This window comes from Engraulis encrasicolus, chromosome 24, assembly GCF_034702125.1.
Source record: "Engraulis encrasicolus isolate BLACKSEA-1 chromosome 24, IST_EnEncr_1.0, whole genome shotgun sequence".
NCBI lineage: Eukaryota > Metazoa > Chordata > Actinopteri > Clupeiformes > Engraulidae > Engraulis > Engraulis encrasicolus.
The window spans coordinates 26,927,582-26,944,174 of record NC_085880.1 but is presented as its reverse complement, the minus strand read 5'-3'; the positions used below and the strand labels follow the sequence as shown (position 1 = coordinate 26,944,174).

The 16,593-nt window shown below is 42.7% G+C and overlaps 1 protein-coding gene across 1 annotated transcript in view; it reads right to left on the bottom strand.

Moving 5' to 3' along the window:
* Window positions 1-13,713: 13,713 nt before the first annotated feature.
* Window positions 13,714-16,593, bottom strand: part of plpp4 (phospholipid phosphatase 4) — a 69,506-nt gene continuing 66,626 nt past the window's right edge. The window contains exon 7 of the mRNA XM_063191180.1: window positions 13,714-15,315. Coding sequence (XP_063047250.1) covers window positions 15,092-15,315 — 224 coding nt within the window. The 3' untranslated portion in view covers window positions 13,714-15,091. The remainder of the gene's footprint in view (window positions 15,316-16,593) is intronic.

Genomic DNA, 16,593 nt, shown 5'->3' with positions numbered 1-16,593 from the left:
ATGGCAGATCAATCAGTATTGAGGGGATGACATTGATGAGGATGGTTATCGCAGAGATGCCTCATCACACACATGCACGCACGCACGCACGCTTGCACGCACACGCACACGCACACGCACACGCACACGCACACACACACACACACACACACACACACACACACACACACACGCACACACACACACACGCACACACACACACACATGGAGCATGGAGATCAGATCAGAAGGCTTTACTCTACAACTTATGGAAGTCATCATGGCGGGGGATTTTTTTTTAATCAATCTCATAGATCTGTTTGCTGACAGACAGTGGATCTTTATAGCGATTGATTTACCAGCAGATAAAACTTTGCACTACGTGATTATGAGACGATTTGGTAGTGAAGCTGTGTTGTGTATATCATGGTGGTGGAATTAAAGGAATACCTAACGAACGGACTGGATATTCAGACTTGTCACTGTTAAATGGAGGGCTTTTTTGCATTCATTTGACAGGAAAGGGAAGAGACTGGGAGAGAGAGATTGGGGCAGGGCCACGAAATGACCAAGGCCTGACTTGACCTTTGTAAGATACCTGAAGATCTATGATCCAAACGTCGATCCCAATACATTTTGCAAGCGGTGTGCAGATCCCTCCCCCCTCTACTGTACAGGGTGGTACGGTTCACAAAATTCACGGTTCGGTTCATATCGCGGTGTCAAGGTCACGGTTTTCGGTTCTCTACGGTTCTTTTTTTAGTTCATGATAAATGGTGCACTGGCTAATAGAATCGGACTTATCACTAAATATCCTACATATGGTTTGTATAGGCTTATAATGTGAAAATGGTGTGATTTTAATTGTGTCATCCTCTGATTTGATCTTATACGCTAATGTTTTAATCAGAGAGACTGGATAAGATACTCCTAGAATCTCTGTTTTACATATTTTTCTGGGCAGTACATGAATTGCGGTTTGCGATGGATTGCACGGTTCGGTTCGGTATGTGTGTGAATTGTACGGTTTCGGTTTTCAGTGCGGTTTGTGCCATCCCTAGTACATACGCTATTTTTGATTTGGCACCTGCTGATGCTTTCTATTGGATGTGCGTGCCTTCCACTACACAAGGCCTGACTTGAACCACGGGCCCCATGGGCAAGGAAGCCCGCATTGTATATAGTAGCGCAGTACGCTGCAGCACAACCATCACTGTTTAATGAAGAGGTATGCACTGTAAGTCAAATGGGACAATCATTTTACTGGGGTTGGAGTGATTTATGGTGTATTTCCCAAATTAGTCCTGTTGTAAATTGATTCCTGTGATCAAATTTGCATTGGTTTCAAGGTTGGTTTGACACACCAGGAATAGTGTAGGCCTGTTTGCTTTTGGTGCATTAAAGCAATCAGCAGGAATGAAGATATAATAATAATTTTCGGTGCAATAGAAGTCCACACTGTAAAACATTGCAGCCAGTTAAAAATGCTATTGTCCTGTTGCCTTAAGGCAAGGCAAGGCAAGTTTATTTGTATAGCGCATTTCATACACAGGTGCAACCCCATGTGCCTTCAGTTTGTAAGTTAACTTAACTTCAGAAAGCCTTGAGTTGAGTTAAGCCTCGAGTTGAGTTAAGGCAGCAGGGCAACTCCAACTTGTCTTTTTAATGTTTAACTGGTTTGCAATGTTTTACAGTGCAATGAATGCCATGGTGCTGTAAATGAAGTCACCAGTACTTCCTGTCAATTTACTATTTTTAGCTGTTGAAGTTTCCATTTGCAGTTGAACCCATAAGCATCAACGTTTGATGTGAGTTTTTAACACTTTTAACACACAAGTTTCTCAGACAGAAGAGCAGGTGTGGCTCATTATTTCTTTGCAGGTTTGAAACCCAAACGTTAACATCTTCAAATTGCTCCATCTTCAAGTAAGGGTTAACGTTCGGCGAGAAGGTCGCTACCGTGGAATAGCAGCACGACAGAGAGAATCTTTAGACCCCGACGCGGAGCGGAGGGGTCTTGTTCTCTCTGAAGTGCTGCTATTCCACAAAGCGACCGACTCGCCGAAAGTTAACCCGCTTATTATATGGATATACTTAAATGATTCACACATGCGGGGACATTTCTTAAGACCTATTTAATGTTAAGATTGTTGCTGCGCAAAACAAAACAGTGCCGTTGTGGAACACCGCTAGGCAACAGCTAGGCTAGCCAGGACAGGTGTTGTCTATCACAGCAGCTGATTAGAGTGACATAAGACCGGACCCCCTGCGGAGTGATATGAAACATTCGCTTTAGCCACTGACTTGTATACAAGCCAGTGGCTTTAGCAGTGAACGTCTTGTTGCCATTGACAGCGGTAGCCAGGACAACGGGTGCTGTCTATCACAGCAGCTGATTAGAGTCTTGTTGAAAAGTCGCTTTAGCAGTGAAAAGTCTTGTTGCCATTGACAGCGGTCTGTTATAGACCAACCCGTCCGTTATCGAAAAATAACAGACGTCCGAACGTTGGGGAGCCCCGTTGAAATGAATGGAGCATTCGACAGATGACGTCACAACCATATAATAATATCTAATAATGACCAAGCTATAGAGTTCTTCAGCGGAAGCGGAAGCATGTAGTAGATTGTAGTCTTTCATGTTAGCATTTAAGGACGTCCTGGTTCCTATCGGCTTCCGGCCTCCATTGGGAATGAATAGGGGTAAATTTCAAATAAGCTCCGAGTGCAAGCACGCGCTTAGCGAACCCCCGCAAACTGTCGAGGGTGTTAAAAATAGGCTGTAGGTATGACATGGTTGATCATTTTGTGTCAAACTTCGACATAAATACGATGTTGCGTCCATATGCTAAACCCGGAAGCTTTTGGCGACTACAGAAGCGGCGCCTGTATCTAACGGCATGTACGTGCGGAAGGTTGTACCCATGGCAACCAAAGGAAAGTATGTAGTTCGGAAGTTTTAATGATCAGAAAGGGGTTAGCAATATTGAATTATAATCGTCATGATTTAACATGTGAATACACCAACATGATGATACGATCCGTTCCACTAATGAGAAAGGGATGCGGGGACACGCTAATGTTCGTTGTTGCCGTGCAACTTATATTTTTGCCAAACCTGAATCTCTATGGCGTTTTGCAATGTAAAAAATCGCCATGGAACCGGTAGTCCAAACGCCGCATACAAGTTGACGTCAACGCTGAAGAGCTCTATTGGACAAGTGTAATGGAATGTTAATGTAAAAGAGCAAAGGGGTCATAATGGCATTCACTTATATGGCTAACATACAGTTTGGGTGATAAAACCCATCACAACCACAGTGATTTAACGTTTCACTGACTCTACCACATATTCCAACTTTAGGAAATATCTGTCAAATGAAATCTCTTCTTTTTATAAGCAGCACTGTCTGTGATTTGGGTCATTTTCAGTGGAATATTGTGATGTGAACCCTGAAACTCACTGTCGATAAGAGCGCCCATATCACAACAATAGAAATAATTTAGGAGTTTTTTCTGTCTGGGACACTAAAGCCCTTTTAAATTACCTGCCACAACTTACTTGAGTGATGTTTTTTTTAAGCAGCAGGCAACGTCAGCCATCAACTTCTCATCCTGTAGGGACCTGTCACAATCTCCAAGCTCACTCTCTGAAGCATCTAATATTTACAAGGTATTACATAAATGATGAAAGATTCTGACGACTGTAATATTTTCTTGTAACTCAAGGCATATTTTTTATTCAGAAGGTTTCAAACAGCTTCAGGAAATAAAAAAAAATGAAAGAGAATGAAAGCGAAATCTTCAAATGCATGCACGATCTAAGCTACAGTACCATTGCTTCTAAACGAGATCAATGGAGAAATGTTTACTCTGGAGCTATATAGCGCCTAAGGGTTTTCTTGTGTGTTACAGAAACATCCGTATGCCCAGGTGGCGAATTTGAACCGCATGCCTTTCAGTGCAATAGCAGCGGCCATGAGAGTAGAGCTTGCATCATTCGTTTGACAATAGCACCTATTTTGTTCCAAGGTCTCCTGCCTAGTTCTGATGCAGGCCGTGCTGTGAGTGTCGCAGCGGAGCCTGGGGAACGGTCTGGCACGGTTTCGGGCGCCTCTCCCTACATTCTCCCTGTGACGGCAGCTTTAGCAGCCAGAGGCAGGGAGAATGACACTGACACACCGGTCCTCGTGGACAGGCCAGGGATGTTTAGCACAAAAACACCTCACTGTCGCTTACTCGTTTTGGTTCCCTCTTCACAGCCTCTCCTCTCCTCTCCCATCCCTGAAGGTTGCAGCGGGCTGATGGACACTCGCATTAATCCCATCTGAAGAGACAGAGGAAGCAGACTCACAGATAAGACGCTGCTTTTCTTTTAGCTCTATATGGGTCCTCCATCTTCTCTCTCAATAGAACCAGTTTTATCAGTTTCCCTTGTGCTCGTCACAGGGCCATTGACCTTGTTGTAGTGCTGCTTCTCTGTTCACAAAGAGCCTAATGGTTTCTTACACAGTAGCATCTGATTAGCCATTTTTTCCGCAGTGACATCAAACAAGTTCCATTTTGAAGCAAAACAGGTAAGATCGGTTTCTACTCTCAGGCGGAAAACCATAGAAAACAGTGGCACGTATGTTTATGTGTATCTATGCCTCCAGATGCAACTGATCACTTCATCGAATGTATTGAATCAGAGGTGTCACAAGAAAAAGACCCATGGGCATCCTGGACTTGTAACTATAGAGCACGAAACGTTTGTTTGTAGCCATGTACTGTATTTAATCAGCTGGTTCTCATTTTTTTTTTAAAAAATTCTGTCCGATGGCAGAGTGAGCTAGTGACTGGACTCCATATTGTGTAGGTGTGTAGCAAAGATAATGACAGACAATTGAAAGACAATGTAGGAAGCAAACCATATTGTGGACTTTGTGATACATTATGGTATCTTCTACATCTAGGACCCTCCCTCTACTCTTTGCATTTTGATAATCATGGACAATATTATACCAACTGCTTTGAGATGCAGGGAAACTACTGAGGATGTGACTGAAGCCACTTGTTGCATGTTGAGGGCCCCACCCCGGCTGCAGTGAAGCCACCAGTTGCACGTTGACAGGCCTGGCTGCACTGATGGCAGCAATCTTCCTCTTCAGGAAGTTCAGAGCGTCTTAATCAAAGGCATCAGTCTCCACAGCATTTAATGAAGAGTAATGGATAGGTCATCATCACAGCAAGTCTGGATTCCCTCTAATTAAAATGTTTCAAGGCACAGATGTAACGGAGGCTAACTAGCACAGAGTTGGCGTGGAACGTTGGTAAACCTCCCTCCGATAGCCTCATACAGTCTCGTGCCGTTGGGCCGAGAGACTAGTCTCTTGGCCCAGCGGTATCGTACTGTGTCTCTCATTGCCGAATCGTTGTAGTTGACGAGGTCGCACGTTCGATCCCCGAGGGGGGTGAACAGGTGCAAGATGACCTCCGTCACAGTGGTGCCGTGACCCGGATGGGAGTGAGGTTTAAGGGGGAGAGTGTAACGGAGGCTAACTAGCACAGAGTTGGCGTGGAACGTTGGTAAACCTCCCTCCGATAGCCTCATACAGTCTCGTGCCGTTGGGCCGAGAGACTAGTCTCTTGGCCCAGCGGTATCGTACTGTGTCTCTCATTGCCGAATCGTTGTAGTTGACGAGGTCGCACGTTCGATCCCCGAGGGGGGTGAACAGGTGCAAGATGACCTCTGTCACACAGAGACCCCCCCACACACAGAGAGAGAGAGAGAGAGAGAGAGAGAGAGAGAGAGAGAGAGAGAGAGAGAGAGAGAGAGAGAGAGAGAGAGATTCATGTCATTTGTCAGTATACAGTCTCTCATTTTAATGTCCTAGAACAAATGACTCGTAACATATTGCAGATAAACAATTGTAAGTCAATTGTAGCAAGGAGCCGGCTTCACTCAGTGATCATTAATTACTTTGAGGGGTGCTGGCCCAAATGAAAACTTCAAATGTAATAAAAGAGGGGCGCACCACCTTGTATCAGTGCTTTTGTATTGCAGATGCGTTTCGGTGTGTGCCTTCCTCAGTGTGCAACATTGTGTGTGCAACATTGCACAATGAAGAGGACACACACCGAAACACGTACAGTATGTGCAATAAAAAGACATTGATGCAAGATAAACAACTCCAACAATTCATTTCAAACAGTACAGTATATGAAAATATAATGTAAACTATGCAGACTATAATAATGACTTGTGAAAGTTAATTCTTAATGTCCTGGAAGATTAACTTGGCATTTACATTGATTTGACATTGGTCTCCATATTAACCTTTATGTACAGTGTAGGTGTGTAGCAGACAGGGAGGTCAAAGGGCAGGTGCTGTATGTTCTGAGAAGAGAATCATTTACAGACACAACGCTGGAGGGCAAGAGTGATTCTTTTACAGGAGTCTTGTGTGTCCTTCAGAACTGGCTACGGCCCACACAAAGTATTCGGCGTGCAATTATTTCACTCCCACAGACTCTCACAGTCTATGTGAAATATAGGCCATGGTAATCTTGCAACTGTAATTTAGACATGCAGGGTCTGTTTCACAGTTTTCTCAACTGTTACTCTTAAGCAAAGCTAAGCCCAAGGTATAGTTTAAATCTAAAATGTTCCAATATGTTACACTGTGCAACTTCGTTACACTGTGCTACTGTATACACTCTGTTACAGGATAAGTTGAACCACTATGGGATTTTGTCATGTGGGTGGGAGACGTGACGCCTTGTTTTTTCGTAACATTGGTTAAGAACCTACAAAACTGTTATTTTCCTTTAAAAAACAAATGTCAATGAAAGAAGATGTGGTACATTATGTTTCTTATTAGTCTTAGATGAGAAGAAACATTTTTGTTAAGATTTATGTAAAGGTTTATATGTCAAATTTCCTGCGGTGTGACTGTAACATTAATGAAACAATTTATAATAATATATATATAAATTAACCGACAACATTTTGAATAATGTATGAAGCATTTGGCATGATTGCATAAATCTTAACTTTAGATTAAGATATGTGAATGTGGAAAAAACTCAAGACAGTAATATTAACTACAAGTTCAATTTCGTAACACAAATTGCGTCCTGTGGGGTGACATGTATGTCAATGTTTGTGAATGGGCAGCTGCAAGGCCAACTACAAGGGTCTTAAAGACTGGCTCCTAACCAGTCAGTACCTCAGTTATTGGAGAGAAGTTTAAGGTGACTATTAACCTCTTAATATGTCTTCATATTGCAATCTTTCTGTCACGTAATGCTTAGGTTCATTTTATGGTGTCCTGTGGTGTGACTGCTCTTTTAGGAGGAAAAAAAAGTTTTTTATTAATGAAAACGCATATTAAGATTAAACACAATATCATTATCAAGTTAGCATGAGCTCAGATGTCAGTCATGTATACAAAAGGATTAAAATGGCCATAATGCAGTGAATTCCCTGTGGTGTGACTCCATTTTCCTGCGGTGTGACATGCCTATGCTATGTGTTGATGCAGGACACACTTTCCCAAAAATGGCAAAAATAAGGTGAAATTCCACAGACCACTAAGTGCTTTATTTTTTTCTATTTTTTTCCAATTTTTATCCATCATTTTTTTCAGGAATTTGAAAAACTTTTTTTTTTTTTTGCGTTACGCCCTTAAACGTCAACCACCCATTTATAAATGTTCAAAATGCTTCAAAAAGGGTTTAAAAATAACACAACCCTCTAAGAAAAAATGATGTTATACCTCACATTTATTCCATAAAATCTCTTAACCCAATACAATCAAATATTATTTAAATTGTTGTCAAACTGTTGTCATTTGCTGCAACAAGGACATTGAGCATTGGGTCACATGCATGCAAGAGTAGCGCCATGTTAAGTCAATTTTTAGGGTATTTTCACAACTAAAGTGAGCCAAACTCAGACCTCTTTAAGTAGACCAAAAAGTGAACTGACAGCAAAAGGAATTTGTTCTGTTTTTGTTCATATTGTGAGAGTATTATAAAAAGAACATGCTGCTCTTTCTGGTCCCGTTAGGCTTTTATGGTGTGTCAGTCCTCTTTTTGATCACACCCGGTCCTCTACAGCTCTCCTTAAATGATTACACCTAGTCACAAGTGTAACCTGTCAGGACTCATAAGTGAACCATACTGAAGACCACGTCAGTAAAGGTCTCAGTACCGTTCACTTCCAAGGTACACTTTGGAGCATTCACATATGCACAGAAAATGCTGAGTCACAGGTTCAGTTTGCAAATGGCTGAAAGGGTCCAGGTGTGAAAATACTCTTAAACTATAAAACGCAGATAAACTGTTGTGTGAGTGTGACTGAGGTAATCCTGTGCAGTTCGTCACTTGGGACTCGAACTCGTGACCTTCCAGTTCACACTCTAGTTTGACATGGGAGGCAAAAGTATGATACCACTGATCTAAAGGTCCAGACCAATGGCTCAGCGCTACCGCATCTATATGAGGCAAAGGATGGATGAGGCTGAGGCTGAGGGAGGGAGAGAGAGATATGCCTGGGCAAATGTATGTAACAGTGAGCTATATATGGTTATTTTATGTGTAAGTATGTGTGTAACAGTGAACTACATATGTTTTTTTAATGTCTAAGTATGTGTGCTTTGTCTCGTGAGCAATGTCTTTATTTATGTATGTGTGTATGCTACTTGACACCTTAATTTCCCCCTGGGATCAATAAACGATACTCTACTCTACTCTAACTAACTCTACTGCCAAACTCTGCTACTAAGCATGAATTACACTCACCTCCCTACCTAAACACCAATTTAACCAAGGTCATCCTGCACAGCCCGCCACTCAGGTCTCAAACTCGCAGCCTTCCAGTTTTTACGCTCCAGTTCGGGCATGAGAGACGAGTCCCAGTGTAGAAGGCAGTGTAATGTTGTGACCATTACTGGGGTTGTCTCGGTGTGTGTACTCTGGCTGTCAAGCCAACAAGCCTGGCTCTTTGGTGTGAAGTGGTCAAAGCCTTTGTTTGGTATCCCAGAGGCTCAGTTCCAAAGCATTCTCGAAAGAGATGGGACCACATCAAAGCCAACCCCCTTTTCAGTGACAACACTATGGAGGGCGCTCACAATCTAGGTCAAGAGCCGTTCTTCAAGCTCAGAACATTTCTTGACTTTTATCATTAAAATGTATATATTGTTTGCATTAAAAAAAACCTAAATATGTTAATAGATTTAAAAAAAAAACCATTTTGGGTTAATGTACAGGATTTTACATCAAGAAATCATTTGGAAGAAGTCATTGGCCGAATAAATTGGGGAAGGGTGCATAGGAAATGTATTATAGGCCTAAATATATTTTTCATAAATAACCTTATGACCCATGGTTAAGTGTGTGTTACCATGAACACACATTCCTCTATTAGCCTAAAGACACTATGCATTCAAGCAACACAAAAAACACAGAATAGATGTACATATACAGTATAGCCTACCTTTCTCTCTCCTTTGATCTCAGCTCATTTAGCTTCTAAATCATGAATGAAATCATTAATAGAATACTCACGTGGTTACTGTGTCTTATGCATGTAGAAGGAGAAAACATTGTTTCGTCCTCACTAACTGCATACCATGATGAATACTATTTGCATAAAATAAAACAAATAAATGGGCTATCTGCTGCTTGTCCTTGGTCTGCAGATTCACGTCCTTAGCAAATTACATCCCACATTAAAAAAAAATGCGACCATGCATAACAAGAACTCTCAAAACCAAAGAAAATGAAACTCTATACCATTCAGTACATCATGTTTATTGGAAATGTCCCACATTTAAGTGCAGCGTGATGCTCAGTGACACACAATACACACCTTCACTGTGAATACAGAGTAACATTGGGTCGCTTTCCTGACCAACAGAAAATCCCCCAAAACACATTGTTTTTCAATAATAATCATGTAATAAGTGAGGAATAGCAAGGTCACAGAAAAAGAAGATCTCTTCCATTCATTGTGATTTTTTCCCCCTCCCCCATGTTTGTTTAGTCTTGGGTGAGGCATTCGAGTGTTCAAAATTTGTGGCGGTGCGGCATCAGAATGTTGAAATACAGTCTGTTCCATGTCGGTGGTTCTCAATTCCGTAGCAGCATCTGCGTCTGCAGTAGTGCAATTGCCCTTTTTTCAATTACACAGATTACACCAACTACAGTAAGCACCCATGATCTGCGATAGGACTAATGCTCATGCATTTGTTAACATCAATGTACTTTTGTATATAGACAGTAAAAACAACAAAACACAATTCAAAATACTCTCAAGGCCAGACATGCTAGTCCATAGAAAACGCGTTGTTCCCACGAATGGATATCGACATGCCATGTTTGATGATGCTTGGCTAATGCAACCATTATTGTGATCCAAGGAGGAAAATGGAGACATTACATTTTATTTGGGTTTTTCTTTATGATAACCAATGTACCGCTTTAGGAAAAAGATTGCAGCATACAGTATGTGGTTTGAAAAAATGAAGCGAAAACCCATATACGTACATTATCAACAGTCAACAGAAACAAACCACATCTCGCCTTTGTCTTTGTTTTAGGTTGTAATTTGGCCATTGCCATTGCACTTATCAGCACCGACTAGGTGCTTCTTGTCACCAAGTCACCAATTTTTTGAAAAAGATTAAAGGGGAAGTCCGGTGTAAAATTAGCCTGGCGACGCCATCCTATGTACTCCACCCAAAGATTTTGGCTCCGCACATCGTCTGACAAAAGCCTCGAGATCGGTTCTCTCAGTGTTTAGCCAATAAGCAAACAGTTGAGAGTGGTGACGCAGAACTCACCCGCGAAGTCCGTTACTGATTGGTTAAGGTAACTGTATTCACACTTTCGTTTTGTTATTAGTATGCTTTTGTGACGCTATATCGTAACAGTCATGCTAATAAAGCACAATATGGGTTTTCATTTGGTTTCGGAACTCCAGTGAATTTAAATGGCAGAGTAAGATCAGACCATCTCCGACCCTCCATGGAGACGGGTTCCACATGGCTTTTGCAAGACTGTTTGACAGTCGCTATCGCCCAGGCTAGTGTAAAATGGATTAAATGGTGCATCATGTGTTAACACTACGTAAGCCATCTCACAGCGGATTTCCCCTTTAACATGAGAAGAAGGAACACACCGCACACAACTTTTAATTCCATTCGTTCACTTGTGGCATAAATGGTCTTAATTCTAAATCAATTCATTGGGAATGAAGTAAATACATTTTATCTGAATGGGGGAACACTTTAAAAACAATGCTACATACAGTACTGTAAATCAGGAGGTGATGAAGCCCACTGGGCAGGAAAGGAGTCATGGTAAGAGGAACAGCAGGCCAGGGGTGGATTTCTCGAAACCAAAGTTGCTTACTACATCAGCTACTTTGTTGTTTTCAACGCATTTTCCCATCGGCAACTACCGAAGTTGCTAACAGGCTAACAACTTCTCTTTTGAGAAATGCACCCCAGAGCCAGAGTGTAAAAGCAGCTGCACAATCTTCAAAATTGTCTTTGGATCTCAACTACAGTTATTTCTTTTTTTCATGACAGATGCCTGAAATGGGGGTGTAAAGAGTTATGGGCGAAGGATGTGCAATGTAAGGGTCTGAAATAAAAATAAAAAAAACATCTCAGTAAGAGTGCATGTGCTGTTCTTCCCGATGCAGTGTTTTTATCACCCAAACCAAGACACTCACATCCATCAGACTGGGCAAGGGCTGACCAGCTCAAGCTTCTGCTATTGACTGTTTTAAACAAAAGTACTCTCTCTCTCTCTCTCTCTCTCTCTCTCTCTCTCTCGCTCTCTCGCTCTCTCTCTCTCTCTCTCTCTCTCTCTCTCTCTCTCTCTCTCTCTCTCTCTCTCTCTCTCTCTCTCTCTCGCTCTCTCGCTCTCTCTCTCTCTCTCTCATTCCTTATTTTTCTCAAGTGCACAGGCTACATCACCACCATCTCTTTCAACTCTCTTCAGAGAGTATCACCTTGCTACTATGCAATATACCTTATGTTTAAGTGCATGTAGGCCTACTGTAACTAAAAATAATCTTGACGGTTATACAACCTCGTAGTGCATAGGTGGAGGGCACTCCTGACTGCACATGAAATCATCTGAAGTATCTTCTCCACTTACGTTGTGCTATGTGTGTGTTACCTACAGTAAAGGATCTGCTCCTGCATGAAGGTAAGCGGACTGTATTTCATTTCCCAAGGAAACTTCTGTAAGTACAGAGTGTCAGACCTTCCCTAACATCTGTCAGATATAGCGTACTACTGGCTCATCCCACCTCTTCCACTCTCTTCCAGTTCTTCTTTGTTTTTGTAACTGTTTTGGGGGCGTTTTTTTCCTTAATCTCTATTTCGACAGGACAGTGTGAGAGGAGACAGGAAGTGAGTGGGAGAGAGAGAAGAGGGAGGATCAGAAAATGACCTTGGGCAGGAATCGAACCTGGGTCCGTGGCATAACAATATGGTGACTTAGCCATTTGAACCATGGCCAAGGCATTCTTCCCAATTCTTAAATCCATTTACAATACCTGTCTGTCGAATCACTGAAATTACCTCCAATGTGAACCTACTTCATGCCTTAACAGTTACAGTTACAGTAATTGAATTATAAGTGAGAGCCATTAGTTATTAAATGAGACTTAAAAGTGGTTCACTTAAATAAAGGCACAGCAATCCTTCACTATCATAAATCTCATTACTGTGTTCGTACCTTCCAAAAAGCTTCATTCACACTAGAGGCCGAGAGGAGAGCTGTGTCGAGGCTGAGGAGATATGCACTTGCAGACTTCATTGCAGGACTTTGCTAGGAGATAGTGTTCATTTCATTATTTTGTGGAGACGTGATGTTAGAAACCTGTGAACACCTCACTGAATCTGCCTTAAGTGAAGATATTAGAGAAGAGATACTTGGTTTGGAATCATAACAACCAAGAATCAGCCTGCAATATGGGATGTGGTAACGGAGTGGTGTCTGGCAATAAATCCACACGCAAACATATAATAGTTGCTCCAAAAGGCCAGCTATCTGAATGATCCCACCGTGCGTACTGTACATACAAGTTACCTGTGCTCTGATATGTCTTTCCTTTTGAAAAAGGCCATGACTTTCATTGAAGAAGGTAATTTAATGGCCTCTGGCGTTAGAAAAGAGTAGGCCTACCATCCTGGCCGCCAATGTCGATTATTACCATATGCACAGCAAGATCTTTCTGTATTCCCCCGATGCCTTGCTGGCCTACAACAAGATTTATGAGGATTAATTGCTGATCTGATTGGAGTTTGTGCCGTGCTCTGTGTGCGTTCTCTCTCTCTCTCTCTCTCTCTCTCTCTCTCTCTCTCTCTCTCTCTCTCTCTCTGCTGGCCGCACCAACTTATTATTGATTGGCCCCATTTAACTTTAATCTGCATTTAAATTTCAGAGCTAATAGCTTTCAGCCAGCGCATTGTTTCAGTTACAGTGGGGAAAAGATGGAGGGAGGTATATAAAACACAGAGACAGAGACAGAGACAGAGAGAGGGAGAGAGAGAGAGAGAGAGAGAGAGAGAGGGAGAGAGAGAGACAGAGAGAGACAAAGATAGACAGAGATAGACAGAGAGAGACAGACGAGCAAGGAAGGGGTGAAATGGGTGACAAGGTGAAAGTGCACATAAGGATACTACTGGTAGTAGAATATCCGCTGATAGCAAAAAGCAATGGGCAGAAAAAGAGGAGAAAAAGAGAAGAGCAGGAACGTATAAGGAGGTGAGAACCTAGAGAGGCTCTTCAGGAAATAGACACGGTCCAATGCACTGCAGTTGGAAAAAAGCATTTCATCTATATTTATCACTATGTTGCCACACGACCACTAGTTCCACACCGAAAACGCAACAGTGTCTGTCCCTTTCTCCTGAGTGACTGAGATGGTTATCCGAAAGAAGGAAAAAGACTGTGGAGAAGAGAAAGATTCGATTTTTTCAGGATGAGTCAGACCAGACATTGCACACCATCACTGTGGAGACACAAAAATCTATTGAAATTGAGATGGGAAAGAGACGTGTTATGGCCTTCAATTTGATTCCAACCTTCTATGTACGTCAATAGCAGATTACTGGGAGAATTCATACAGAAGATATAAGATCAATTAGCCTACATACCGTACATTTTTCCTCATCAAGCTGCATCCATACAGTACTACATGTCAGTGAAAATGGTTACAGCACCAGTAAATGTAAAAATTCCCAAATATTTCTTGAGTGCCTTTAAAAAATGTTTTTGTTCAATCGCATTTTCTGCATTGCTTTTTTATGAACATTGCTCCATATTCTGCACCACTACACAAAACATCAAAGTACGCATAGCAAACATTGAGACCGCTTGAATCAGACACCAAAAATCAAGAAGGGGAAGGAAAAAACAAAGAGAAGCAAGAAAGCAGGATAAAGAGCACAGATTAAAAGATGAAAGTTACTATTCACTGGAATGTTGTAGAGCAAGTCAGTTTGTCTGCATGGTGTGATTTAGCACGGCAGAGTCTGGGCGCTACAGGCCTGGCTGTAGACGGCACTCTCCTGGAGGCTTGGCTGGGGCTAGCCTGGTCTCACCATTACCCCCTTCACATATTTGCGCAGGGGGCGTGGAAGGAACACATTTCAGAAGCGATTACTGGTGAAGGGGGGGTTGAAGTCTGTTGATGAAGTTTGAACGTGCGTAAGTAATCTCCTCCCATAGGACCCCGACCAATATGGAATGTGCAGGGACATGTAATGTACTTGACTGGAGCTGTATGGATGGCAAGGCCAGGCTAGCTTGAGGCGGTGGTGCTGCACCATCCTCCTGGTCAATACAGTCTCGTCCCAACTCGTCAATTTCTGACCAGACTGCAATGTTTGATGTCGAGGGGATGTTGACTAGGTGGCCTACACCTAGACCATTCCCTAACCCTAACCATCAGCAAAGTTATGCTGCCACAAGGGGGTGCCTTTGAGGCACACGTCACGTTTTGACTTGAAGGGCATACCTTAGACTTCCAAAATTGCAGTCTGGTCAATAGTCAGACATTGACGAGTTGGAATGATGCACTGTAGTCCTCCTGGTGGTGGTTGTATCATACGGGGCCTTCGCGGAGCCCCTCCAGGGGCAGGCTGGTGGCATTGTCCGTGGGCTGCGGCTCATCCTGAGGTGGGGATGTCGACCGGTGGTGGTGGGCAGCAGCAGCAGCAGCCAGGCTGGCGTAAGGCAAGTGGCAGTCTGTGTGCAGGAACGGCGGGTAGTGCTGCCGGTAGCAGATGTAGGCGAAGATCAGGCCGATCACTCCTCCCACAAAGGCATCTGCATGACACAAAAGAGTATGCGATTATTGACCACTAGCTCACAGACAGGTAGGTCTACCAAATGATATTTCAAAGTACTGTAAAGAGTACTATACTCAGTATCGGTATTATGATGTCCATCACAATAACACTTAAATTTAGTAATTTTCAATGTGTTTGGCTTGGAGGATCACTTTAGCACTTTATCAAGTCTATGAAGCATTACAAATATTTCACATCATTCATACATTGGCCCATTTCAGCATTTCAGGACAGTTATTCCTTCAATTATCAGTTTTGGAAAGGCCTTGTGATTTTATCTCAATCGAACGTGTGTTTGGATTGATATTTGGCACATCACCTGAATCTATAAAAAAATAATCAGTTTGTGTTACGATAATGTATCACAACATGCAAACTGAGTTGAAGTAAGTCGCAACATTACACTCCCATATCATATCGAGTCTTTACTCAAATTGAAGCATCGCATGTTATAGTTATTTTGCATTACATACATGTTTTGCATGCTTCTTTCAGCTAACCGAGTACTGTGTAAAACATTATCACCATTATGCCACTTTAGTTGTCAAACAAACATCTGTGGTTTCTTGCTTTTGTCATCTCCCTTTTTGAGAACAACTTCTTAAATTTTTCGATAAAGTACAGTCACTTACACTACAGGACAAACAGTACCTAGGAGGTGCAAAGACAGTCAGCTATGGGATGGCACAGTGACAGCAGGTAACCGCTAAGACAGAGTGTTGAGGCGGTCGAGGGGTCGGCTCTGTTCTCACTCTGTAAGCACGGTTCACCGCACAGGCTAATGGCAGCCCCTGGCCTGTGCTGTCTGTATTTACCTAGGGCCAACGCAACCCGTGGCCCACACTTAATGGGCCACGGCAGGCAGGCAGGCTGGCAGTGAAATAAGGAGCAGCCTGCCATGGCTGGGATTGCATAGAACCACCCCTTCAACCACTCCAGCAAAGAAGGCCATGGGATAGCCATGGGTGAGGAGTGGATGGCGCTGTGTCCTCTGTCTGCTTGTGCAGAGCCTTTGGCTGGGTGGTGGGTGGGGGGTGGGTTGGCTGGTTGGTGGGTTCCTCAGAGTAGTCGCAACACCAAGGACACTATTTCTCTATTTTTTGGAAGGGGGGCTTTATTTGGTCTTGGTTTTACAACAGAACAGAGAGAAGAGAGAGAGGGGGATAGGGCTGGAAAACAACCCAGACTGGATTCAAATTTGGATCCCCATGGGCATGAAGCCCATTTATGATGGGGGCCTTAGCGCCCTGTACCG